The sequence below is a fragment of the Solea senegalensis genome, linkage group LG18, assembly GCF_019176455.1.
Source record: "Solea senegalensis isolate Sse05_10M linkage group LG18, IFAPA_SoseM_1, whole genome shotgun sequence".
NCBI classification, from domain to species: domain Eukaryota; kingdom Metazoa; phylum Chordata; class Actinopteri; order Pleuronectiformes; family Soleidae; genus Solea; species Solea senegalensis.
Window position 1 is genome coordinate 13,417,995 of NC_058041.1, and position 25,835 is coordinate 13,443,829.

The window sequence follows — 25,835 nt, forward strand, 5'->3', positions numbered from 1 at the left end:
CCCCCCAAAAAGGAGCCCACACCCGAGGAGAGAAGAGGGCGCGTGAGACTCTCCGTCTCTCCTTCCCTTCTCCTCTGTGCTTTCTTTAAGCGCCGCCAGGAAAGGAAGTAGTTCAGAAACTCCAAATACACATTCAGTTTGTTCATTTACAAAAACCGCAGCCTTGTGCTAGAAAACAGACGGCGTCTGTGGAGCCATTATTTGAATAATTGAATCCGCTTTTATGAAGACTAAACTCACTGAGTCTACAAAAGCACACCAATACCTCTTCATGAATCCCATTCATTGGTTTAAGAGGGAAAACTTTTATAATGTCTTTGACGGTTCTCTAGTTTAGAAACGCACAAATTACACCCACGAGATTAGTTTCAATGCTAAATCGATCAATGGGTTGCTCTATTCTTGGGACAACAGTGTCCTCTGAACATTTAATGTGAAGAACAGTGAGTTTCTTTTTTGGCTGTTACCAGCAGGAAAGTTTCAAAGTAAAACATTTAAACTTTTATATATATATATATATATATATATATATAAGTTTTTTCCAATTTCCTGAAGCTGCCGGTTATTTGATTTAATGGCCCCAATGGCCACAAATAATAAAAAAAGATGTTGCTGTCCCATAAAACCCATAAACGTATTGCAGCCAAATCTGATAAAGGGACAGTTCAGGGTTTTTTTTGAGCGTGAGTGTCTGGCTCAAAGAAAACACGGCCGCCACCGGGGACACAAGAAAAAACAGATTTTAACGACTTCACAAAAGGCTCGCCTAATATAGTCTGCACCAGAGGTCTCAAACACGTGGCTCGTTGTTTTTTTTTTGTGAACTATATATCAGTCCACATCAACACAGGCACTTTTATTTTGAAATTCTGTGAAAAAAACACCGCTCCTGAACAGTTGCTTCTTCCCAAAAAGTGAGTTTGAGAGCCCTGTTCAACACACACTCGAGTGTGTGTTATCTTAAGAATTATGTTCGCCGCTTTATCTCGCCGCTATAGAATGGAAATTGAAGTTCGTAAACTGCGCGCTCTCCTGCACCAAAGTCCATAAAAAAAAAATCAGCATTTTAAGCTCGCGGGGGACACAGGCGCTGCTGGTGTGCTGCTGCCTTGTTTGGTAAGTTTGTGTCACATAAATAAATCAGAAGGAAGGATTTCAAACGCAGAAGAGAGAAAAGAACACATTTAGACTCACTGATGGAGGCAGCAGTGGATCAACAGCTCCTGTGTGTTATTAGGTAAAATTGCAGAGTTTCTCTATGGACTTTGGCACAGGGAATCGGTGGTATATTAGAGTGAAATAAACTCCAGGTTACAGTCAAAAAAGACTACCATAGGAGTAATAATTGGCTAAAATCTGTTCTTTCTGAGGTCCCTCAGGGGCTACAATCAGGAAACGCATGTTGCTGTCATAACCCATCAAAATATTGCGACCCAACTAGTCAACGTGCACTTTAACGTCATCTAAACACAAAAACTATTATTCGTCCCACACTCTGGACTCCACGTGCAAGCAATGCACGTGGAGTCACTGACGCCATCGAGAGTGACGCTGGGCGGGATTCCCATCACTCAAGCAGGCAGAGCGCCACCTGAACTCTGTCCTCCACCTGCTCCACTAACACAAGGCAGCATCAGACTCCCTCAGGGCATGGAGGAGATATTCTACAGTGTGTCAGAGCCTAAATGAAACCTCTCCTGCTGAAGGAGAACGTCGTCACGTGTAGAAGTAGTCAGCACAAGTCTCTCTGTCCTTCTTCTCCTTCCGGAAATTCATTTGTGGATCTTCCAGTTCCTGAGGAGGTGGAGCTTCCAGACGAGCGGGGTCAGAGACGAGGTGGACAGATGGACAGGTTGGAGTTGCCCCCTAAAGGAAGAGGAGGAAGCAGACTGTAGGAACCTCCCTGCCCCCATCCTGCCCTCTGCCACCCACGCCCTCAGGCCTGCGGCCGCAGACAGACACCCTGTGGAGAACACATGATTGATTTTCAGGTTTTCCTCTGTTGACGTTGTTCACGTTAGGACGAAACAACAGCGAGGTTAACAAACAGGAACGAGGAAAACACCGACGAAGGTCACAGCCTCAAGGAACTGATGTCACACTGCAAAGTGAAACTGTATGTTTAAGTATAGTGTTGCTGCATGAGTGCATTTGAAGTGCCATTAACAAACAAGTGCAAATTATCATTTAACCTAAGTATGACCCTTTTGTATTTCAGTATCAGAGATGTCATTAAAACACTAAACAACATCTGTTGAAATTAGATTAATGGTGTGAAATGGTGTCCAGTGCCAACAGAACAATAATTATTATAGGCCTTCTTCTATACATGTAACATTTATTTAAAGAGAGACCAAATGTGTTAGCTTTTGTCAACACGGAGACACTGTTTTTTTTAACTGTAACTTGTAAATTAATAAAGTTTGCAAACTGTTTTCTCTCCTGCACCAAAGTCCATGGAGAAAATGCGTGTTTTTAGGTTGAGGGGACACAGCAGGGACACAGCAGGGACACAGTAGAGACACTGCTGGTCTACTGCTGCCTCATTTGGTGAATTTGTGTCACTTTTGTAAATATGAATGATGGATTTCAAACACCAAAGTCACAAAAAAGACACATTTGAAGTTGCTGATGGAGGCAGTGGTGCATCAACAACTCCTCTGTGCCGTGACGTTTAAATCAATGCGTTTCTGTATGGACTTTGGTGGAGGGGAGTGAGCGGTACACAAAGTTACACAAACGTTAAAAGAGATTACATACTCTTGTGATATCATAGACTAACACTTTTGCTAATAGAGCTATTTCACACGTATTTCTACTGAGAGCAGCTTCATGTTTTTTGTGTTTGAATTGTTAGATGTTAGAGACAACATAAGTACCTCTGTTGCCTTCCCATGCACAGACAGCAGGCAGAGTGTGAGCCTCACTCCTGGAGCTCAGTCAGAGCCACACAGCATGCAGCTCTATCATCCTTACTCTGGGCAGGACCGTCCACTCCGCTGCCAGTGGTCATGCTGCGACTGCGACTGGTCAGCTTCTTGAGCTCGCTGGCGAAGGACATTACCTTCTTTTTGTCCTCCCGCACCACCTGGAAGCCGGAAACATGTTCATGTGAGTGATAAATGAACAGAGATGTATCAAAATAAAAAAAGGTTCAGGGTTTTGGCAGAAAAAACATTCAGCATTTAAAACAAAAGCTCAATCTTTATTCAACGTCATTGAACAACATCTTCACATTTACTAAAAAGTAAACATTTCTCAGGTGTGAAAGGATAATAAATTAATATAAATAAAGCAAACAATGATGGACACACAACGTGGAAAGCATAGGCAGACAAACCTTAACACGGCAATGAATGTCAGAAACACAAACAGAAGAGCAGCAAACAAAAAGTAACAAAGAAAGGAAGCGGCAGCATGTTAAACACACAAACAAAGGTTAAAAGGGACAGTTCAGGGTTTTTTTAAGTGTGTTTCTATGAGGTACACATGGTCAGCACTGTGCATATCCCCGGCAGTGAGAACACACTGATTTTAGTCATTTAATAAAAGGCTACTGAAGGCTTAAGAGCTAAAAGGCTAATATATATGTATGTATATATATATATATACATACATACATACATCTGGTTAAGTCTATGATGATGTTTGCCACGTTATCTCACTGTTAGACAGCTTTTTCCCTCTAGAAAATTAAGCTTGTGTTGCTTTATAAACCACTCACTCTCCACACCAAAGACCATAGAAAAATCAGTGATTTTACATCATGGCACACAGGAGTTATTGATCTAGTTTTGCATCAATAATTAAGTTCTGTGACTGTGATGTTTATAATTGGTCATTTTTACTATTGTACAGAACTAGGCAGCAGAGCTAAAAACCATGAGCTAAAAAACGCAAATATTCTCCATGGACTTTGGTGCAGAAGAGTGACCACTGCAAAAGGTTTAGTTTCCAGGCATTAAAAGCTTTTGTTACACCCAGGTAAAGTGTTTAACATTCTTAAAATTTGGAATACTAAAACAGGCATAGATTTTTATCAGTTAAGCCTGTTGTTAAGTTGCTAAAATCTTTATTTCCTTGCATTTTTAGTGAGAACGAGCCTCCAAACCTTCAGGATTTTCAGGCTTATCGAAAAGAAACAATAAAAAAAACAAACTGGACTGAACTTCCACAACATTGATTTTTTTTGTATATGTTAATATGTAAGTATTCAATGCATGTGAACATACATACATATAAGATGTTAGTGGACAAAAATAATGCACATATATGTAAAATAAAAGCATAACAATTTAAAACTGAACAGTCTTTATCTCACTGGAAACCAGTGAACGTGTTCAGAGCTACCTGCTCTTTGAGTTTAAGAATGAACCGTCCGGCGCCGCGCCAGCGACTCTGCGCCTGGTAGACGCACTCGTGATCCAGCAGCACGCGCTGCAGAGGCTTGGCGGCGGAGGATTTCTTCGAGCCCGTCTCCTTGGTCACTTCCTCCATCAGGACGTAGTCGCACGGATTGGGGTTTGAAAGGATACTGTAGGAATACTTGGCTTTTGACAGAGTCTGACCAGGAGCAGAAGAGGAGGAAAAAGCGAACAGGGAGTGATTTAACTAACAATGACGTGACGGCAGAGATTTAATCAGTCACATGAACGTCCTCACCTGCTGAATGATGTCCTGAGCAGTGCTGTAGCGCGGGGCCTTGATCACAGTGTGAGGCTGCTCTGGGGAAACTTCATGAACCTGAACAAAGAACATGTCATCTTCTCCTGCTCCTCCTCCTCCTCCACCACCTCCTCCTGCTCCTTCTCTGCTTCCCACAGTCACCTCCTCCTCTCTGTCCACCGCTGTGTTCTTCTCATTCAGGTTCTGTATAAAGGGGGAAGAGTTTTGAGGTCAGCACTGCACGATTAATCCAATAGAAGAAAAGGGCGAGTTAAATGTTAAAAGTTAAATTAAAATGTCTAAAAAAAATGCCTTCTAAAATATGACATATAATTTTGTTAGTCGCATTTTAACGATATATGTTGTGAGATTTTTGTGCCAATTAATTCTCATTTTGTTATTAGTTGCTTTATTTTATTTTGAATGTACAACTTTTTACATGTTCAAGTTAAGAAATGTACATAATATAAAATATTTAAAAGAATATCAGTAGACCTTCAATGCATGATTAATTGCACAGGAAGACCACAAGGGGGAGCCACAGTCTACATAATAGTCCTCACAGAACTATAACCTATGGTATTTTATGTTATATTTGGTCAACAGCTGCAACATTTGTTAACATTTTACATTAATATGAAAACTTACAGGTGAAACTTCTCTCATTTGTTCCACAGACAGAGACTCCTGTTGCTTAAAGATCCGGTGGCGTGAATATAAGAGAAAACGCGACTGTACCTCGTCTCTTGTTTTGAGGAGAATCCTCCCGACGTATCCCTCGTCGCTGTTCCAGCTGGAGACCAGTCTCACCACCTCCTCCTCGGGCGCTAGCGGGCGCTGCTGCGCACAGCGCTTCACCTCGCTGCGCTCCTTCAGCAGAGGAACCCTCTCCTCGCACAGGAAGTGGTCCGCTGCGTTTCCCGTGGAGGCCACAACCTGCGAGAGGAAAGTTCTTTACATATCACACTGAGGATTTTCAGCTACAGCATCACAATAAATCTTCATTATTTGCGAAGTACCGACCGTGTCCAGCAGCTGCTTGGCAGTGGTCTGCTCAGTAACACAGAACACCACGAAGGGTTCAGGACCAGGAGCTCCATGCACCGTCACCCGGTGCTGCTGGGCGGCGTGTTTCTCCTCTGCACTGAACAGCTGTGTGGAGAGTGTATTATACACCAATCAGCCATTATATAAAAGGAATAGTTTAGGTTTTTTTGAAGGGTGGTTGTGTGCTGTGCACACCTCCCTGCACAGAGAACCAGACCAAGATACACAGGCTTGTGCTCAATGGCCATATTCCACAGTGAAAACTGGAGTTGTCGATCCACTGCTGCCTATATCAGTAATTTTATATGTCTTATTGTGTGACACAATATTACCAAACAAAGCAGCAGCAGATTAGCAGCTAAAAACTTAATTTTTCTCCATGGACTTTGGTGCAACTTCAGCTTCTCATCAGAAAAGTCTGTCCAACGGTGAGATAAACATATTCCTAAGATTAGAGAGTAAGAGTAGACTTACACTGGCATAGATTATATTTGGTGAGCCTTTTGATAAGAGGTTAAAAAGTGTTTGACCTTGTGTCTCGGACTGGTTCTCTGTGCAGGGGGGCAAGCAACGTGGACACCACATACAAACACACTTCAGTTATCTGTTTTAATGCTATGATTCATTAGCGTAAACCTCTTCATCTTGTGCAGCTTTTTTAATTATCTGCCCAAAATATTTTAAGTTGTGTAAAGGATTTGTGGGTCAAAGTAAAGAGCAGCAAAAATTGTTTTGAGGGAATCAGATCAATCATTTTAGACCTCTGAGGTGTGATGCAAAATAAAAATGTGTGGTAGAAACTGTATGCCTAAGTTACTTCACCCATGTAAAAATAAATACATAGCATTTCCCAATAAGTGGATTTAAAAAAACAAATATATATATATATGTATACACACACTGATTAGCTTCACAATTAATAATAAATAAAATAAAATAATTTAAAGTTGTGTTGTTAAGAATGTACAACCTGTTCTGGTAATTTCCACAGAGAATAAAGAAAAAACAAAATGAGTGAGTGCTAAAATGATTTCTCTCAAAATTCTAGTATTGCATTTTATCCTAATTACAGTGAATGTGTCGTTACAAAACAAATTTGAATCCTTGCAATCTCTAGACCTGAACACATCTTACCAAGGAAGAGGGAGTGGCGCCCCCCGCAGGACCTTCCTCTGTTCTGCGACTGCAGATGAATAAGCTGGAAACTTCAAGTGGCTCATTATGCTGCGTCCTTAACTGGACATGTCTGTAACCTGTAACACACAAAAACAACAAACACAGTTTAATTGCACATTGTAATAATTGATAATGTAATGAACAACACTTCACTACTAACCTGTGATAGGCTGCGGCTAAAAGTGGCAAAAACACCTGATCATTTGAACTGAAACCGATTTAAACCAAGGTTTTAAATGGTTACTCTCCTACACCAAAGTCCGTAGAGCAAAATCAACATTTTTAACTCGCAGAGACACAGGAGCTGCTGGTCTTCTGCTGCCTCATTTGGTAAATTTATGACACTTAGGTAAACCAGAATGAACAGTTTCACACAGGAAAGCAATAAAATAACACATTTGCACTGACTGATGGAGGCAGCAGTCGATCAACAACTCGCGTGTGTCGTGAAGTAAAATCACTGGTTTTCTCTTTGGACTTTGGTGCTGGAGAGTGAGTGGTTTATGAAGCGACGCAAACTTCAATTTCCAGACAGAAAAAAGATGTTTAACCGCAAAGTGAATCCGTTAATATATTCTTAAGATGTTGTAAACTTAAATAGACGTTTGTTTTATTATGTGAGCTTTTTTTATTTAATGGCTTAGATCCATCCTGAGGTTCTTACCTGCTTTGAGGGCTTTCAGGGGCAGAGTCCTCTGCGCAGTCGTCTGGGAACTGTTGTTCTCCACCACGGCAAAGCGCAGGAAGCACATGTCCTCAAAGTGCACGCTGAACTGAAAGTGCTCACTCCACATGGGGTTGAGGGTGTTGCGGTGGATGGGCTTGGTGCGGAAGTGGCAGCTGTCGACTGGCATGCCCAGAACATCCACCTCAATGCAGGGGCTGCCGGCGCTGTTAGCGGGACACACGTTCTGACCGGAGACGATCTGAGAGAGGATGATGGACATAATTAGATGTGGTAATCACAAGGACCCTCAGAAAACATTAAACACAATATCTGTGTAAAATAAAAATAAAAAATGCCTCTAAAAAGGGTAAAATTAAGTATAGCGTCTAATTTATTGACACATTTTTTTCTGTCTATAAACTGAAGTGTTTAAACCACTCATTGTCACACAATAAAGCCCATGGTTAAAATCTGTTTTTAAGTTCAAGGCGAAACAGAGAGCTGCTGCTCTAGTGCTGCCTCTTTAGGCACGTTTGTGTCACTTGACTAAATCTGAACAAAGAAACTCAAATACCAAAAGTGACAAAAGAACATGTTTGAATTTACTGATGGAGGCAGCAGTGGATCAACAACTCCTGTTGGCTGCGATATAAAATCGCTTAAATTCTCAATGGATTTTTTTTTTGGTGGGGGGGTAAGTGGTTCTCAAAGCAACACAAACTTGATCTTTCCAGTTAATTCCCTGCACAGTGCAGTCCGTGCAGCGCTTCAAAAACCCAAACGAGCCCATTAAAAGCATCAGAACAGCATGTACTGCACCAGTGTGCCATCTAAGAATAATTCTATTTATTCTCTCAGATTCTTTAAGAGCCGTGCCACATAACAAGTCCACATAAACAATATACGGTTACTTACACCATGCTGTTTAATCCTATGCCAAGAATATATATACACACATACACACACAGCCTTCAGACTCCCATAACCAGATTTAGTGCAATAACATCCAGGCCTTCATTGTTCAAATTTTCAAACAATGAGTAATGAGTGAGACGACGTGAAGAAAAGCACATGCGGGAAAATAAATAGAGCTGGAGACAAAGTGTGCCGAGCCTCACTGAGGTCCTGTTCTTATTTAGCGAAAGGCCCTCGTGACTGACAAAACATTGAAAACACATAACGATGAGTTTACTATAAACCTGTCCAAAGACAACATAATGGGCCCCAATACGGGTCCTAATGTTTGTGCAGTCGCTCCAGGTTAGTACTTTACTGAGAGACGATTGATTGAGAATGATAGATTGTCCAATACGCAACATGCACTTGCCTCACAAGAGGGAAACATTACAATATGTTAACTACTATTGTTGTTGAAGACTCAAAAATGGCTGACTTTGAAAGGATGTTCCAAAGAGCAGGAAAGATTGAGTCAAGGATGCATGACTTAAAGCAACACTGGAGCGATTGGCATAATATGCATTTATTTGTTGAGCATTTTGGTTTACGTCCAACATTACATTACATGTCATTTAGCAGACGCTTTTATCCAAAGCGACTTACAAAAGTGCATTTAAACATTTGGGTAAAAATAAGAGCTAGAAGTAAGTAAGAGCTTCAAGTAGATCAAACTATGAAGTGCTAGTCACTTGAAATGTGTTTTTAGCCGGCGGCGGAAGATGTGGAGGCTTTCAGCTGTCCGGATGTCGATGGGGAGATCGTTCCACCATTTGGGAGCGAGGACAGTGAACAGTCTCGAGTTCTGCGAGTGCCTCTGCGATCCTCGATATAAATCAATATAATATAAGGTATTTTTGTTACCTGACGTCGCTACTTTTTAAATATGCCAGAAGTTGCAAAGTCGTGCAAATTCGATAACATTTACAAGTGCTCATACCCTTTACGCTTGTACTGCATGTCTTTTATTGTCTCTGTAGGACGTGAATTAAAAGGATCCTTGACTTTGGGAAAGCACTTTCTGCTTTGGTAGCTATTCTGCACATTTGTGGACCTGTCGGAAACACTCGACCCCGCATATATTATGATTCAAGACTCTGCCAATAAAGTGAATATTCAGCATATCTAAAATTCAGACTAAGTAGGAAAATATTGGAACAGGCAGGAAGCCAAAGGTGTGGATTAAAAGGAGGGAGGGTGAGAGTGTAGTGAGAGAAAGGGAGAGAGCTCTTGAGGATAAAGTGGTCACTGATGACTGATCACGCTCCAAATATCACGCAAACTCACAGTGAGGGAGTAGACGGCCGGGCTCATCTTCTCCACATCCCTTTCCATCGGGCAGAACTGCTGATAAAGCGGACAGCCACGGTCCCACAGAACAGCTGGCTTCAGGACGTAGCCACAGCCGCCGTTGGCCTCGAACAAAGCTGTGTTCAACTGCATCGGCAGATCTAGGAAGAGGAGACAATTACAATGAGCTCTCAATTAAAAGCAACATCGCTAAAAAGCACAATATTACATCTGTTAACCTATTTTAGATGATCCATAGATGGAATCAACAATTCCCAACTATTGTTTTATTGTTACCACCTTGTCTCTGGTTGTTAACTCCTCACATAGTTCAAATCAAAGGAAGATTAGGGTTCCATTCATTTTCAATGGGAAAAAATGGCCAAAGTATACATTTTATTCTTCTTCTTATTATTATTATTACAGTATTGGAAGCAGTAATGTCTGGAATGAACCAAACTGAAATCTGATTCGGCATGGCCAACTACATAAAGAGAATGCGGAGTGAATAAACCCAGAGAACTGGGACAGAGTAAAAGTTTAGTGTTATGATGTACAGGCCAGTAGAGACACAAGGAATCACTGATTTTACAAATTTAAAAAAAGGTTTTTTAAAAAAAGGAGTGAAATATACACACCCATTTGAGTGTATGATATCTTGAGAACATGTTCACTGCTTTATCTTTCCACAATACAACCTAGTTAATCATGCGCCAGTTTTCCCCCATGGCTGGTAACAGAGTGTGGAGGAGGTGTAAAAATATGGGTCTGTTAAAGAAAGGTATTCTGGAATTATTTATCAGTAGCACACTAAAGAAATCTTGAAATCTTCTACTGCAGCTTTAAATGACCAGTGTGTAAGAATTAGTACTGTAATTAACCCAGCTAGCATATTCAATTTCCCCTCTTCTGTGTTGGACTGGGCAGGTTATTGAGTAATATTTGCTTCTGTCGTCTCATGGTCCTCACCATCGGTTTGGTAGTTGAGCGCCACCAGCTGAATCCCGTGCAGCCAGAAGAGCAGAGGGTTTGGGTTCGTTGAGTCGATCCTGGTGGCTGCTGGGTAAGTCCTGAGCAGCTGGCAGGCAGTGTGCTGGATCAGCTTCTGTGAGTAGCGTCGGCACAGGCGCTTGGCGGCGTTCTCGTTCACGGAGGAGATGTGGTAGCACTTGGGCGTGCGGATGATGGCGCTGAGCGAGGTGGGCGGGTTGAGGACGGGGGACGTCTGCTGCTCCTCCCAACTCAGCCGCTCTGCGCCACCTGGAGACGATGGAAGGCACATCAACTTTTATTTACGTTAAGTTTGCAAAACCTGCAAACTGAAAGAGGTGTTTTTTAAAACGCAATGGATTTGTTGTATGACAAATTCAGTAGCCCCGCCCCCTTCCCTTCCACCATGTGTACCTTTCCCAGGCGTGCGGTTCAGAGTTGTGATCTCCCCCGTTGTGCTGCAGCGGGTGGGAGCCGTGCCAAATATGGACTTCCTGCTCTTCCCGCGATCCTTCCCTCTGCCAGAGCCTGATGGAGACAGTGTGGACAGGCCTGGTTTCCCACACAGAGCATGAAAACAGAGGGGAAAACGGTCACTAACAACTAAGATAAGGATCAGGGTAAAGTGTCCATACACTTCCAATTATTTAGGATTGGTCAATTGCTGCGCATCCTGCACTGCACGACATGATTCCGCGTGATTGGCAGTCTCCACAATCTTTACTCTGACGGACATTTCGTCACAAATACACACGTGTGACATGGAGAATGGTGTATGAAAATATGCTTGATTTGGCTCAGTATCATGTCTACAGGTCATGTCATGATCATGTCTTCTCTCTAATGTCTCCCTGTTTGGGTTTTAGTGGCTGTCACCACATCCTGGTTCCCGATTGGCTGGAGTCTTCGCAGATTGCAGTTTTGAAATGATCAGGGTTTGATACGTGTCACTTTGTCTCCGTGGGTCATGAATTTAAATACATCACGTGCCGATTAGGGACACTTGACCTTCGTGGAGATTGCGCAGCTGAAAATCCTAAAACATGAGTCTCAAACTCAAAAGACCTGGGGACCAATCAGTGCTCAGACGGGTCATCAGGGTGACGGTCAACATTCCAAATATTTAGGGAAAAAACTAAAAGTTCAGTACGGGTGGTCGATATTAGCTCAATATTATATCACCATATTCTATAGTTTACAATAACTAAAAACATATTTATTTATTAATTAATTAAGACCTTTGTCTAAAAAGTGAAAGTGCAACTTTCCAGTCCCAAAATAAAAACTGAGATGAGAACAAGTATTTTAAAGATGATCTAAGCGCTCGAGCACAAGTTTTAGCAAACGGTCAACTCGCCTGTCCAAACGGAGCCAACTGCTCTCTCTTTGCCTCTCTGTGTTTCAGATGTCAGGTCTACTGAATCAGTAAACAAATAAAATACCAGGGGGTGGGTTTATAAGGGCAGATGTCACGTAAAAGAAAAGAGGAGACGTAAGGAGAAGAGCGCTCTCGAGGGAGGCAAGCGGAGATAAGAGGTGGATATTTGAAACAGAAATATTTACGATAAAGATTAATGGAAGCAGAGAACGAAGACACGTCCCAGTAAAGTGCAATTTTACGAGTTTACAGAAAGCAAAGTCAAACATCCTGAACTCCTCAGCGGAATCGTGGAGAAAGTGGAGGGTCACATGTGACAAAGGTCCAGGTCAACTCTGAACCTGTGATGTAAAAGTAACCCTATCTTCCCCATGGGGATGAAGAGATTCATCATCGTAGTGGGTGTCCTGTGTGGGAGAGGAATGGAGTGTAACACGGGGATATTAAATGACGTGCAGTGAAAGAGAGAGGAAAAAAAAAAAAATCAAAAACATGAGGGAAAAGTTTGACCTCTTAAAACTTACATGGGAGTGGATGAGAGTGGGACAGGGCTGAGAAGAAGAGCTAATGGAAATGACAGTGTGTCAGAGAACTGGGAAAATTCAGCAGTGTCTACTGAGACGAGAAGTGAAACCATGTTTTGCAAAGAGACAGAGTGATAGTATATGAAGCGTAATATATTCTACCAGGGAATTTCACAGCCTGGCAGTAGATGACAAGGTCCGACAGCTCCTGGGCAATCTGTCGACTCTCTTTCTTGTTCTGGGGGAGGTAAAACTCCTCGCCGAGCTCCATGTCGAACACCTACGGGTGCAGGGAGACAAGCAACACTGTTAAAGGGATAATTCAGCTCGCTTTTCAGCCCTGTGTGTCAAGACACTCTCTCTAAAAACATGGCTGCCAGCAGGGACAGCAAGAAAAGACTCATCTAATAAAATCTTCATCAGCTTAAACCTATGATATCTCAACCACTTTACCTCAACGTTTGATAGCCTATTCTGGCTGGAGACTGAAGTCTACGTCAGTTTGTCACTCACTTATTCCCCGCACCAAAATCCATAGAAAAGAACTGCCGTTTTTACATCACTGCACACAGGAGTAGTGGATCCACAGCTGCCTCTGTCAGGGAGTTCAAATGTGCTATTTTGTGACGACGGTATTTGAAATCCTTCATTTAGACCCATCTAAATGGCATAAAGTTAGCAAACAAGGCAGCAGTAGACCAACAGTGCCTGTGTCCCGGTAAATTAAAAACCCTGAATTTCTCAGTGGACTTTGGTGCAGGTAGTAAGAGGTTTAGAAAAGGAAATTTTCAGGCTGTTTGACAGTGAAAAAAGTTTGCACACAATATAAAATGAGCTCACAGATTATTAGAATATAATAAATGTTACAGGTTAGATAATTCTGTGCAAACACAAGTGCAGCAGTTGGATGACTTTAATATGGCGGTTTCCTACCTTTCCTTTGCTCTGTGTGGTGTTGTCACCCTTCTTCATTCTCTTCGGGATTTCGTCGACAGGCTGCTCTTCTTTGTCTGCCGAGCTCTTCCCCTCTGGCTTGTCATCCAGTATGTTATCTACGCAGAGAAGACGACACGTTATTATTTGTCAAAAGCAGAGGATTCACGTGGGATCCATGCAACACGAAGGCTTTATTTAATTGTTACCTCGCCAGCAAATGAGGGCACACATGTTTACTTAATCAAAGCAAAAGCTGGAGATGCTGCACAAACAACTGAATTGATAACATTTTGGTTGACTGGAGGACAGAATAATGTTGGAACATTAAAAGTATGAGGTAGTTGTTTATAATTGATTACATACAGGTGGCTGTGCTCTGTGCACCTCCTGCTGAGATGGCCTTTAGGAAAAACCAGATATTAGTCACTTAACAAAAGGAGTCACTGAATGATGCCTTTGTCAGGTTAAAGTGATAGTTCAGGTTTTTTGAAGCAGGTATAAAGGAGAAAAGTTACAGGTTTATATGATGTGATAAAATGAAAAATATCCACTCTTTACATAGAACAGACTATACAGTGTATATATTACGTAGGCTGTGTGGGTTCAACCTCCTAAAAACTCAACATAAAACCATCCAGAGGTGTTTTATTTGTTTTAATTCTAGCTTGGCTGAGATTGGCTTACACCACTTTGCTTCCTATCCTGGCTGATGAACTTCGTTTAGTAACTTGTGAAGCTTTTTTACTTTACTTTTTTACATTTACAATTTACAATTACATTTCCTTTATAGGCAAGCTGCTGATTTTGTTTATGTTAGAATAGAACAGTTTTGCTTTCAATTTTTGGTTTATTAAAATCACAGAATAAAACTTTTTCTTAAATGCATCATATTTATTTTATTTCAATTATCTGTTCCAACAAAACTAATCCCAGCAGAACGAGCAAGGTCATCAAGCAAGGAAAAATGGAATTGGGTGTATTTTAGTTTTTTAATAACACGTGTAGTACATGTTAAAATGAAAACTAAAATTATATCTACATTATGTGTGTGTGAAGCAAATATTCTGTGTTTTAAACTAAGTCTACCTAACCCATTCTCCTTTAGTTGCATAACATTTTTAAAACACCTGATTTTCTTTTCCCCAAACCATAAACAAAATATTACTAAAAGCATGTATTCTTTTTAATCACAAACCTGGTCATAAGAGGAATAAAACCTTTCTGCATGTGGCAACAGTTAGACAATAATCATCAGCAGTTAAAGCAAAAGCCCACCAGGACCCTTCGTCAGTGATATTTAAGCTACATGTCTATCAGCTGTAAACAGAAGCAACAGAAGGGAGTTTTCTCTTTACTTCTATTCCTCCTACACACGCACCCGGAGCCAACTCACCAAAAGAAATACATCAGCTTAAAAACAGAGGAAAGAAAAAAAAACAAAAAACTTTGTTTAAACTGACGTTCAGAATCTCTTCCTCAGAACAGGGTTCAGTAAATGAGATGACCCTGAATGTCAGGCTGCAGACAGTAGCCAGAGAAGTGAGCTGGACCAGACTGGGACTGGGAGAGAGAGCTACTGTTAAAACAGGGGACGGTGGTTACTTGGCACTTTAGTCCTGAAGTGTTTGTGTTTTGTTGGACAGATGATGTTGAGTTAACTCATCAGCCAGGGTGGAGGTCGATTTACTCAGACAGGATGGCTTCATAGCTGAGTGGCAGGTTAATATTTGACTAAAGGAGCATTTGCTAAAGTGGCACGCAGCAATATGGTGTTTTGAGATTATAGAAAACATTTTTTTTTTTTTAAAAAGGGTCCATGACCGGTACGGTTTTCCACCAGGGACAAGCAGGGGCTGGGACTGAGACTGAGACAGGGTAGTTTCCCCCCCGGTCTGTTTTTCAGTATGGGGGCAGCGCAGGGCCTGAGAAACCAGATGGCTTTGTTTTGTTTCCCTGATGAGCCTGTGCAGCCACTAGCGAGGTCACAGACAAATACAGTACAGAGGGGAGGAGGGACTGAGGTGATGTGTTTGTGGGAGAAAGAGGAGGCATGTTAAACAAAAACTGAATGAACAGAATAGTGTGTTGTTGTTGGGTTTTTTTTTAATGCACACATCGAATGTTGGCGTCCTTCAGAATTAGGCTTCTTTAATGGCCGACTCACACCTACATGGTAGAGGTGTCAACGGAAACGCTTCTCATTGACTTTGAATAAAATGACTGTAAGCTATTTTTCTTGCCAAGTGTTATGGCAAAAGGTTTAGTATCAAAGAAGCCCAAAATCAGTGGCTCTTATTTTGAAAGCCAACTTGAAAGGAAGTAGTAACATAAAGTCAGTCGGTTCATGCAAGGACTCTCCATGTCTCTTTTGGTTTTAGCTGCACAGTGGAAGTGAACGGAACCGCTCAGTTATACTAGTAAAACTTTCTAAGAATTATTACCAAAACGAGAGAGATCATAAAAATGTGCATTTTACATTTTAAATGTGTAAGAATTACTAGTAAAATGAAAGATGACAAATGATATTTTCTACGAGTGTCTTCTAAAACAAAATGTAAAACCAAAATATGTGTTTATTTTTAATGACTATATAACATTATTTTTTATTATAAATCCCAGAAAAATTGTTTCGACAGGAAGTCGTTACACTTCTCACATACACAGAACAGGGGTGACAGCTACCTCTAGCACCAAGCATCAGGCCCGCCCACCGTCAAGCAATAAAGCAGCATGTACGCGTTAAGGCCAAACAATGAGTAACGTTGAATACCGTGCAAAGACAATCACGTAAAGGCATGACAAAGATAAAAACAACACACCATGTACACCAGCATCACACAAGCTAGCACCACAGAAAAAAAAAGCACTGAAGTTCCTCATTGGTCAGTACACAGCCGGCACAAGGCATTAGCTAACTAAGTGACTGCTGTGTTACATTGGTATCAATTATAGTCAAGCACCAGCTACTCTAAGGTGGTGGGAGGGGGGCCATGAATCAAATTCAGTTTAGGGCACCATAAAGGCTTGAGCCGGCCCTGAATCAGTATATCAGTAATCAAAATATCCATATTTATGCCACGTTTATTTTAAGTCCCTAGCATTTTCGGATTCCCCAACTGTCTCCTAATGGCGATGAAGCTGCAAATGAAAACCTAGAAGCATGAATGGAGCTGTGGTCAAGGATTAGTTTGCAAGCGTAACTAGTGCAGCTCACAAGTGAGCGTCCACACACCAGTGTTTCCTCTGTATTTATTCTGCAGCGGTAAACAAATACTAAATTATTTTATTGTTCTCAAGGTCATAGTCTAAAAGTAGCTCTTTAAGAAACTAATGTATATTATAATTGTTCCATCTTTGCTGAGCTACCACTGCAGAACAAAACTAGAGTGAAACACTGAGAGAGAGAGAGCTATGCATTTACCTTCCAGGCCATAAGAGGCGGTAGAGGCTGTGAGGACATCAGCTAGGTGGGTTAGGGTTAAGGGAAAGATAAAATAGGAAAGGAAGGGAGTGAAAAAATGAGTCTGCATAAACAACAGTGTTGGAAAAACAACAACAACAGAATAAGAGTTAATAGAAGTCGATTTGAAAGTTAAAAGAACATAAAGTATGTGGTAGATTTATGCTGAAATTAAATTACTAACTGATAAGAACGCATCCTTACCATCTGATAGAGACTCATAGTCATAGTCGTACTCGTCTTCATCCTCGTCCTCTTCCTCATTTGTGTGGTTGCCAGGTGAAGTAACCCCCGGCGATCCATTGCTGGCCTGGGCCTGCATGTGAGCCAGCTGGTGAGCCTGGGAAATTAAATTAATTTAAAATAAAATATGTGGAAGAGGACCTAATACCTGAGATATATAGTACCTGACATAGATATCAGATATACCTGAAGTACGATATATAGTATATCTATGCATTAAGTGTACAAGCACTTATCTTCAGAATATCTGAGTGAAAACGGTGAAAGGAAATGTACATTTCAACATGTGTGCATCTATTATTTAGGATTGACAGCACTCTCACAAACAGTGCTGAATATTCCTGAAATTCCTGAGTACCTGAAAGCATCATTATAGGATGATAAACTATGTAGTTGCGTAGACAGGATGGGTTTATGGGTTTTCTCTCCACTTTACCTTCTGTTTGAGAATGTCCACCGGTGCCTGGTGGGCTTTGAGCTTCTTGTTCTTGAGGAGGATCCTCCCACGCAGCTGCAGCGGCGACGGCAGGTGAGGGTCGTCGCTGAAGTCACCTTCGAAGAGGAAGCGGGTCACAAGGCGTTCGCCACACACAGTCTGGGGAATAAAAATTGCAACATGATTAGAGTTTTAATTTGCGTAATTGACAATTAGCCTGATATAACCGCATGTGCACCATGGCACGGTACAGATATCAGACATAACATATAGGTCTCCTCTCTGCTCTGACTGCAGGCTGGGACTGCTGCGGAGGCTACTGTGAGACTGACCGTCTGCGAGTGCTTTGGGAGGGGGAGGCTGCTTGTTGAGCACAGTAACTCAGGTGAGAGTCTCCAAACACCCCAAACGTCTCCAATAACACCAGAAAAAGTCCCTACATTTGTCACTAATCACTTCTGACAAAATAAAAGTCACTAGGAGGAGTTGGAAAGTCGCCAGATTCAGGGACAAAGTCGCCAAGTTGGCAACACTGATTATACTGACTGAATCATGTAGGTGCTACGGTGTACTGATCATTATCTAATCGCTGGTCGCTGGAGCCAATCCCTGCAGACACAGGGCGAAAAGCAGGGTACACTCTGGACAGGTCATCATTTTCATATAGAGATGAACAGCCATTCACATTCACACCTATGGTCAATTTAAAGTGTTCAATTAATCATCATTTTTTGGACTGTGGGGTGGAAAAATGGGAGAAAACCGACGCACACATTGGGAGAACGTGCAAACTCCATGCAGAAAGGCCCTTGTTCAGACTAGGTTTTAAACCTGGGTCTTTTTGGTGACACAGTACAGCTGCTTAGGCTTCATTCGTCACAGAGGATCACAAACTGCTCCGCAGCTGACTGTGAGCGAGAGCAGCTCATGTCCGAGACAAATGAGGGTTTCTGTTTTTGTCTTCGTTCATGTGTTTATGTAGTCCCACCCCTGCTCATTTACCCTGATAACAGGCATGCATGCAATTTAAATGCCTGTTAATACATGGGTAGGACCACCCCGCGGAGTAGTGGCTAGCACTGTTGCCTCACAGCAAGAAGGTTGTGACCTTTCTCTGGTTTCCTCCCACAGTCGATAACCATGCAGAGGTTATTTGGACAATCTACAAAGACTCAGATTGTCTCAGATGTGAACATTACGCCTAAACCCTAAACATTATTTAAGGCAAAGATCTGGCTCCAGTGTAAAAGGAAAGGAGAGTAGTAAGCTCCTGAAGGACCTCTCAGTGTCTACAAAGTAAAAGTGGTTTTATCAACCAACCACAAAACAACATTACAAACAAACAAAACCCCAGTTGACATGAGCTGCCCACAAGCATACAACTGTCTGAACATGAAAGACTTCTTTTTATCAAACCACTAAGAAGCCCCTGTCTCCAGGGGGAGGATGAAATGCTGGGAAGTTTTCCTAGATGAAAGTGCAGAGATGTTCTATGATGTATGTACCCAGATCTGTGTGGCCTTGAGGATACAACTACTGACAAAAAAAAAAGGAAGCGTAAAGGGACAGTGGCCGCCTGAAAACTAAAACAACATGCCCCTGACTGAATGTTTGCCAGTTGGGATGCCCAGAGCAGAGAGCTGAGAAAATCCTGTCAGTGAAAAACAAATGTAGTTCCCACTCAATAAGAGTCATAGTCAACACAGCTTCTATCCCTAATAAAAGTTGTACTCTTGGTTAATAATTATAACATTTCAGCATAATTTTGCTTTTACACCTTTTTATCTATAGCGCTCCCCCTACAGTTTTTATAGGTTTTTATGACACTGACTTTGTGAAACCTCCTGAATCTCCGGGTCGGCAGCCCTGATCTTGCAAGGCTAGTTTTCTGCTAACAGAAAGAAGGGGGAGTCGAGACAGCCCCCAATCTCCCCGCAACAAGACAATAAACCATCACAATAACTCCAAAGGTGTTAAATTAGGGTAGTTCAGAGAGAGAGAGAGATAGAGCGCTCCTATTGGTTGTCCTACTAAGCAGCTGCTATCCTGGAAAGGTCAGAACTACAGCACTGGAAATGACCATCTACACTGTGACACACTATGGGCGCAGCCTTTCATGCAGTCTTTTGGTTTGCTGGCAGATGACAACCCAGAAGAAAGAATATATTAAATAGCCACTAGTGGGCGACTCCACCAGCTGCAAAAACATTTCAATTTGAATGGAAGGAAATGGGAATATTAGCCTTTACTTCTCACTTGATTCATGTCAGCAAGCATTTTCATGAGGAGTTAATAGTTTCAATCGCTAATTTTAGGTCACCTAAAATGCCTCAAAACAGTTCCGATTCTTATGGATGACATCACGACCACTCAACTACTTCTACAAAACCACACCTACCTTGAATATCTCGGCCATTTTGCGCTGCTGTGGCAGGGAGCAGTGGTTCTCTATGGACAGGATGACTGGCATGTCAGAATTGACGAACGCAGCCCGGTTTATTGCTTCCACCACATCCTGCAGGATCATTGGAGAGGTTTTTAAACGAGAGGCAACCCTCCATGACACGCACACACACGCACACAAAACCTCTGTGGAGACCAGTATGAGACAGCTTCAACTTCAAAACAGGCATTGGTCCAATTCTGATTACTTTACATAAAAATGTATGAATCCAGCAGGTGAACTGATGTCAGGCAATGTCAGGTGTCTTATGGGATGCATTTCTAACCTTGAAGGGGATTTTTGTGGTGAGCGTGTGTCCATGGTAAATAACAGGCATCCCATCATCTCCATCCCAGCAGTCCAACTCAACACTCCTACAGCCTTGCAGCAGCACCTAGGTGAGCAACACAATCACAATATATTATAATCATGTAAGGGATAGATTTTAGCCACTTACCAAAAGGCTCACCTAGTAAAATCTAAGCCGAATAATATATTCAAGGCTTTATTTCACCATTAAACGGCCTTTTCTTACTGGAAACCTTCTGTTTGCAAACTGCTCACTCTCTCACACCAAACTCCATAGAGGAAATTGCTGTTTTTAACATCACAGCACACAGGAGTTGTTGATCCACTGTTGCCTCCAATAGTAAGTTCAAATGTGCTCTACTGTGACTGTTTGAAATCCTTAGTTCCCATTTACATAAGTGACACATAATTGCCAAACGAGGCAGCAGTAGACCGGCAGGTGCTGTGTCCCCACGAGGTCAAAATCCTGATTTTATCTATGGACGTTGGTGCGGTATCATTTTAAATTACTTTCAAACTGCCAAATTCTCAGAAGCTCACGTGAGTTCAGGTGTTGTCTGTGTTGACTGACTTACCTGACTGTAAAGCTCGACAGAGGACTCTCCTTTGAGTTGGTGTCCGGTCAGATACGTGTTGTGTGAAGACTCGATGTAATAGTAGGAGAGAGGATAGTGCAGCTCTTCCTCGTCCACCTGGGACTCCTCATCACGAGAGGCAAAGTTATCTTTGTCCATCAAGTATCTGATATGATACAGAGGGAGGCTTAGACTAAAACACACTAAGATGACGTGCAGGGCACATAACTATTTAAAATGTTTTTCCTTTATTTGAACATACATACACCCCTTACACATTATATGCAATGAATTCAGTACGTAAATTTAGTTTTTGAGAAGAATTATTATTATTATTTTACTTTACCTTGCAAAACCTTCAAATGACATCCAGCCCATTTGTCTCATGCTTGACGAGGGCTCAAATTTCTGAAGAACAAAAAACAATGAATTGTTTGATCAACATCCTGTGAATCCATGGAATCTATCACAGGTTTATTTGAACCCCAATCACATGATTTTTTTTTTTTTTAACCTGTATAATGCTGAGGATCTCATCATAGCTCAGGTGCTCTCTCTGACAGTTGACTAAGAAGTCGTTGAGCTGGGGGAGAGCCAGTCCCAAGACACCGAGTGACACATTCTCCACTCCCGTGCCGTTGGTGACAATGCTGGCCGCCGCAATGGCATCCGAGATCTGCTTCTGGTTGTCGGACATCTGCTGCCTCGTCCGAATGAACAGGCCGAGATCAGAACCATTGCGGGTGAGCAAGTCTGGGGGAGAAGAAGAGGAGAAAACAAGATGAGAATGGGAAGAGAGGAGTAATGATGCCTTGTTAGGAGCATCGCACCAAACGAAATCTATCACGCAGTATCTCATCTTGTCGTAAGACAGCTTTTTCTAATAGTTAAGTAAACTGCTCACTCTCTGTACCAAAGCCCATAGAGAAAATGTGCTTTTTTAGCACACAAAGGACAGGCAAACCGCAGCTCTAATGCTGCTTTGTTTTCTAAGTTGCTGTAATTGAGGTTATTCCGTGCGATGGATTTCAAACACAGAAGTGACGAAATAATACATTTGATCATACTGATGGAGGGAGCGGAGGATCAACAACTCCTGTGTGCTGTGACGTAAAATTGCTGATTTTGACAATGATATTTGGTGCAGGGAGAGAGCGGGTTACAGAGCTTCTCAAAAGTAGTAGAGTACAGTTGAAAAAAGCAACAAAAAGCAGCAAATGTATTCTGAGGTTATCATAGTTGTAAGAGAGCACAGGTTTTAATAAAAAATTAAAAATGTATTTCAACTTATTTCACCACATGCAGCCATGTTTTCAGTGACTCAAACCTTCATGTAGTCGATCCAAACATGCTTCACAAAACCACAACTCTCCCTTTAATGCTCCTGTAAAGAACTATGATTTATTATACCGAGGTCTGGCTGCAGCCCCGTGTCCCTGTCGTCTATTTGGAGGTTGGTGTAGAGAGGTGCCGACTCTGAACTTGATCGACTGCAGGGGACAGCAAAGGTGTCAAACAGCTCCTTCAGGTCCTTCCTGCTGCGAATGCTGAGGAGGAAATGATACACAGACCTTTTTGAGGCACTGTTCCACTGTGCAGGTTATACTTTTCTCAGCATGGCTGTGGCTGAGCTGAATGTGGAATTTAAAAACAAACAGCCCGGGCAGTGGATGAGAGAATAGACTACAATCTAAGAAATGTAGGAGGACTGCTATGAAAATAATCAATTTCTTATCAAAGCCAAAACAGTTTCCTTTGATTTGGCAGGGGAAAATATTACAGAAGCTACAGAGAGGAATGTGTGGAAAAAAATTCCTGGGTATGATGATGACCTTTCAGAAGCATTTGCTGAATTAGTTTGATCTCGAGGTCTTTAAATAATATTGATAAAAACACAATTATATAACAAGATATTATGAGACGGCACGTATCAACACTGCAGGCCATAACTGGATATCTTAAGGTTATATATAACTAGAAAATATGTAAAGAAGCTTTAAAAGATGGAATTCTCCCTGTCAAGTTAAAGGGATAATTCAGGATTTTTGAAGTGGGGTTATGGTGGTGAGGTGAGTTGGTGTGAGCTCATGAAACATGGCTGCTACCAGAGACGAGACGAAAATACACATTTTTGTGACCTCAAAAAAGGTTCACCTTCTGTCTTTAGTTTTCCACTTTATTTTGCCATTAGACAGCATTATCAAGAAGGAAATTAAAGCCTGACTCACTTTGTTAAATGCTTACTCCCCCAACACCAAAGTCCATTGGGGAAAAAAAAAACATAATTTCTACCTCACGACATAGAGGAGATGTTGATCCATTGCTGTCTCTATCAGTTTAAATGTGTCATTTGGTCACTTCGGTGTTTGAAAGCCTTGGTTTGGATACAAACTTACCAATCAAGGCAGTCATACACCGGTAATCCCTTTGTTATGACAGCTAAAATCATTGTTGGGGTGGTGAGCAGTTCAAAAAGTGACACAAACTTCAGTTAACTCTCTGAAATGTGAAAAACAAGGAAAAGCTGTTTACATTTTATAAGGTGAGATTTGATTTAAGTAGCTAAAGTCTGGCTGCTTCTCGTCACAGAGCCCAGTCAGCAATAATTATGTGAGTACGTCATATGAGCCCACTTCAAACATCCCGAAACATCATTTAAATAGAATCTTAATCCTCGGGATTTAAAATACTTTTGTTACATACCTGAACGACTTGAAGAGCTCAACGAACTCGATGAAGCTCATGGTGCTGTCAGAAATCATGAGGTTCTGGAAGCCTCTGAAACAGCCTTTACCTCGGCCGTGCCACGACCTGCTGCTCCACGCCCTGCAACACACACAGAGCAGGATGCAAAATAGCTTAGAGTGAAATGAATGAAAGGAGGTTTTAGCGGTCAGTGGGGGTTAAAGTTCACGGAGACATACCCTGGCTGTGACTTAGCGGTTCCGGAAAGGATTGGAGAGGATTGTGGGCGGGACTGACTGGACCCTGCCATGCTGGAGGAAGAAGAAGATGAGGACGAAGAGGCAAGCAATCCAGGGCTCTTATTGGATGAAAGCGAGAATGGTCCTGGGAAGTTGTCATCTACATACAGACAGAGTACCGTATCGCAGGTAATGTCATTTATGCAGCATCTTTCTTAGTAAAATATAATTTACTTTCATCTTTCTTGTAACTTCCACAGTGATTACAGGTGTAATCTGTCATCTCTATCTTAATTGAGCATGCATCTATCGAATTTTACAATTTCTAAAATTGTCACCTGGATCTTCTTGGTCGATGCTGTCCGACTCGGGTCCGTTCCGATACAGTCCGTCCTTGCAGCTCCGGGTTTTTCTGGAAACCATCTCATCATCTGTGGCATCTCCACTGTCTCCCTGTGTTCGATGTGTAAAAAATAATGAACTTTGTTTCAATCTTCAAAACGTGTTATTTTTGTAGCCCAGGTCATAAACGGACAAAATAATGAATAAGAAAGTGTCTGTTTTACATGTAATAGTTAACACAACTGGCAACTTCCTGCCCAGGGCTAATGGTAGAGCTAACTAAGGCTACAAATAATAATAATTATTTTCATAATTGATTAATCTGTTGAGTAATCAATTTATCTCCTTACATCAACAAGTTGTTCAGTCCATAAAATGTAAGAAAATGTTGAAAAATATTGATCAATGGTTCCCAAATCTGGAAATATTGAGGTTCTCAAATGTCATTTTAATTATTTTTAGTTATATCAGTAATTTAGTTAATCAATAAGCCTAAACAAAGCCTCATCACTAACCTTAACCATCATCGGTTAATGCCTAACTCTTGCTTTAACCAAACCACAAATCAAATCTTAGCCCTAACTATAACCAGTTCCTCAGCACCAGGTTTCAGACTCCATGAGGTCTACTGGCCCTGACAAGGTCAGTGTTTATGCCAGAAAACATACATTCTCAGTCAGTATAATTTCCTTAGGTCAGAACCTCTAAACATTAAAAGATTTGAACAAACTATCTCAAAAATCCCATTTCTATGACCTGAAACCTGTTCATACTGACCCTGACGAGGACTTTCTTCTTCTTCTTGGCCTTATCATTGCTCAGCGGGCTGTTCTTCTGGGCACCGGCTTTCTCCATCCCACTTGTGCTCATGCTCCATCTGCGGCCACCAAACAACTCGATGGCCTGGGCCAGTGTGGGGCCCTCATACCTGCAGTCCTCCTAGAAGAGTCAAACAACGAGGATCCTTACAGTCAAAGTCAGGAAAAAAAACGATTAAGAATAACAAATGTGCATAAAAAGCCAAAATCATTACAAAAATAAAGAAACCAAATGCTTACAAATGTTCACAGAACGCAAAACTAGGAAAATCTAGTGCAGACAACTATAGACTACAGTCTGTCACCTCTTTGTATGGAAGAAGGAATATGGTCAACCCCAAAGGGGTACCACTTGTAAAGTGGATGGGTTACTGTTATGTTAAGTCCAAAAAATGTCTAACATTACTTGGGCATATAATATATTCTGTCCTATAAATGCATTAAATATACATAAAAAAAGACAGATACATTAATTTGTGACTCTAATGTGTTCATAACATCCAACTATTCTAAATAATGTGCAGTAATGATGGTATTATTTCAAATTAAACATGTTTTCTGTAAGCCCTGTGGGAATTTTGAGGGTCAAAGAGGCCAAGAGGAGAGAAACTATCCTGATTTTGAAAAGCTTGTGTTCAAGTATCACCAAAGTATCATC

General features: G+C 41.5%; 2 protein-coding genes across 2 annotated transcripts in view; both read right to left on the minus strand.

Annotated features, from left to right (window-relative positions):
• Window positions 1-25,835, minus strand: part of fkbp10b (FKBP prolyl isomerase 10b) — a 261,449-nt gene that overhangs the window by 6,673 nt on the left and 228,941 nt on the right. The gene's annotated exons all lie outside the window — the stretch shown is intronic.
• Window positions 860-25,835, minus strand: part of plce1 (phospholipase C, epsilon 1) — a 103,201-nt gene continuing 78,225 nt past the window's right edge. Inside the window, exons 20-45 of the mRNA XM_044013430.1 lie at window positions 25,137-25,298; window positions 24,356-24,470; window positions 24,018-24,177; window positions 23,797-23,919; window positions 22,504-22,640; window positions 21,608-21,846; window positions 21,440-21,501; window positions 21,094-21,259; window positions 20,496-20,603; window positions 20,165-20,281; window positions 17,767-17,925; window positions 17,292-17,427; window positions 17,049-17,090; window positions 13,625-13,743; window positions 12,854-12,971; window positions 11,204-11,341; window positions 10,769-11,059; window positions 9,797-9,960; window positions 7,553-7,814; window positions 6,847-6,965; window positions 5,689-5,817; window positions 5,404-5,601; window positions 4,663-4,869; window positions 4,351-4,563; window positions 2,977-3,088; window positions 860-1,963 (exon numbers count right to left, since the gene is read on the minus strand). Of these exons, the coding sequence (XP_043869365.1) occupies window positions 1,773-1,963; window positions 2,977-3,088; window positions 4,351-4,563; window positions 4,663-4,869; window positions 5,404-5,601; window positions 5,689-5,817; window positions 6,847-6,965; window positions 7,553-7,814; window positions 9,797-9,960; window positions 10,769-11,059; window positions 11,204-11,341; window positions 12,854-12,971; window positions 13,625-13,743; window positions 17,049-17,090; window positions 17,292-17,427; window positions 17,767-17,925; window positions 20,165-20,281; window positions 20,496-20,603; window positions 21,094-21,259; window positions 21,440-21,501; window positions 21,608-21,846; window positions 22,504-22,640; window positions 23,797-23,919; window positions 24,018-24,177; window positions 24,356-24,470; window positions 25,137-25,298 (3,987 nt within the window). The 3' untranslated portion in view covers window positions 860-1,772. The remainder of the gene's footprint in view (window positions 1,964-2,976; window positions 3,089-4,350; window positions 4,564-4,662; window positions 4,870-5,403; window positions 5,602-5,688; window positions 5,818-6,846; window positions 6,966-7,552; window positions 7,815-9,796; window positions 9,961-10,768; window positions 11,060-11,203; window positions 11,342-12,853; window positions 12,972-13,624; window positions 13,744-17,048; window positions 17,091-17,291; window positions 17,428-17,766; window positions 17,926-20,164; window positions 20,282-20,495; window positions 20,604-21,093; window positions 21,260-21,439; window positions 21,502-21,607; window positions 21,847-22,503; window positions 22,641-23,796; window positions 23,920-24,017; window positions 24,178-24,355; window positions 24,471-25,136; window positions 25,299-25,835) is intronic.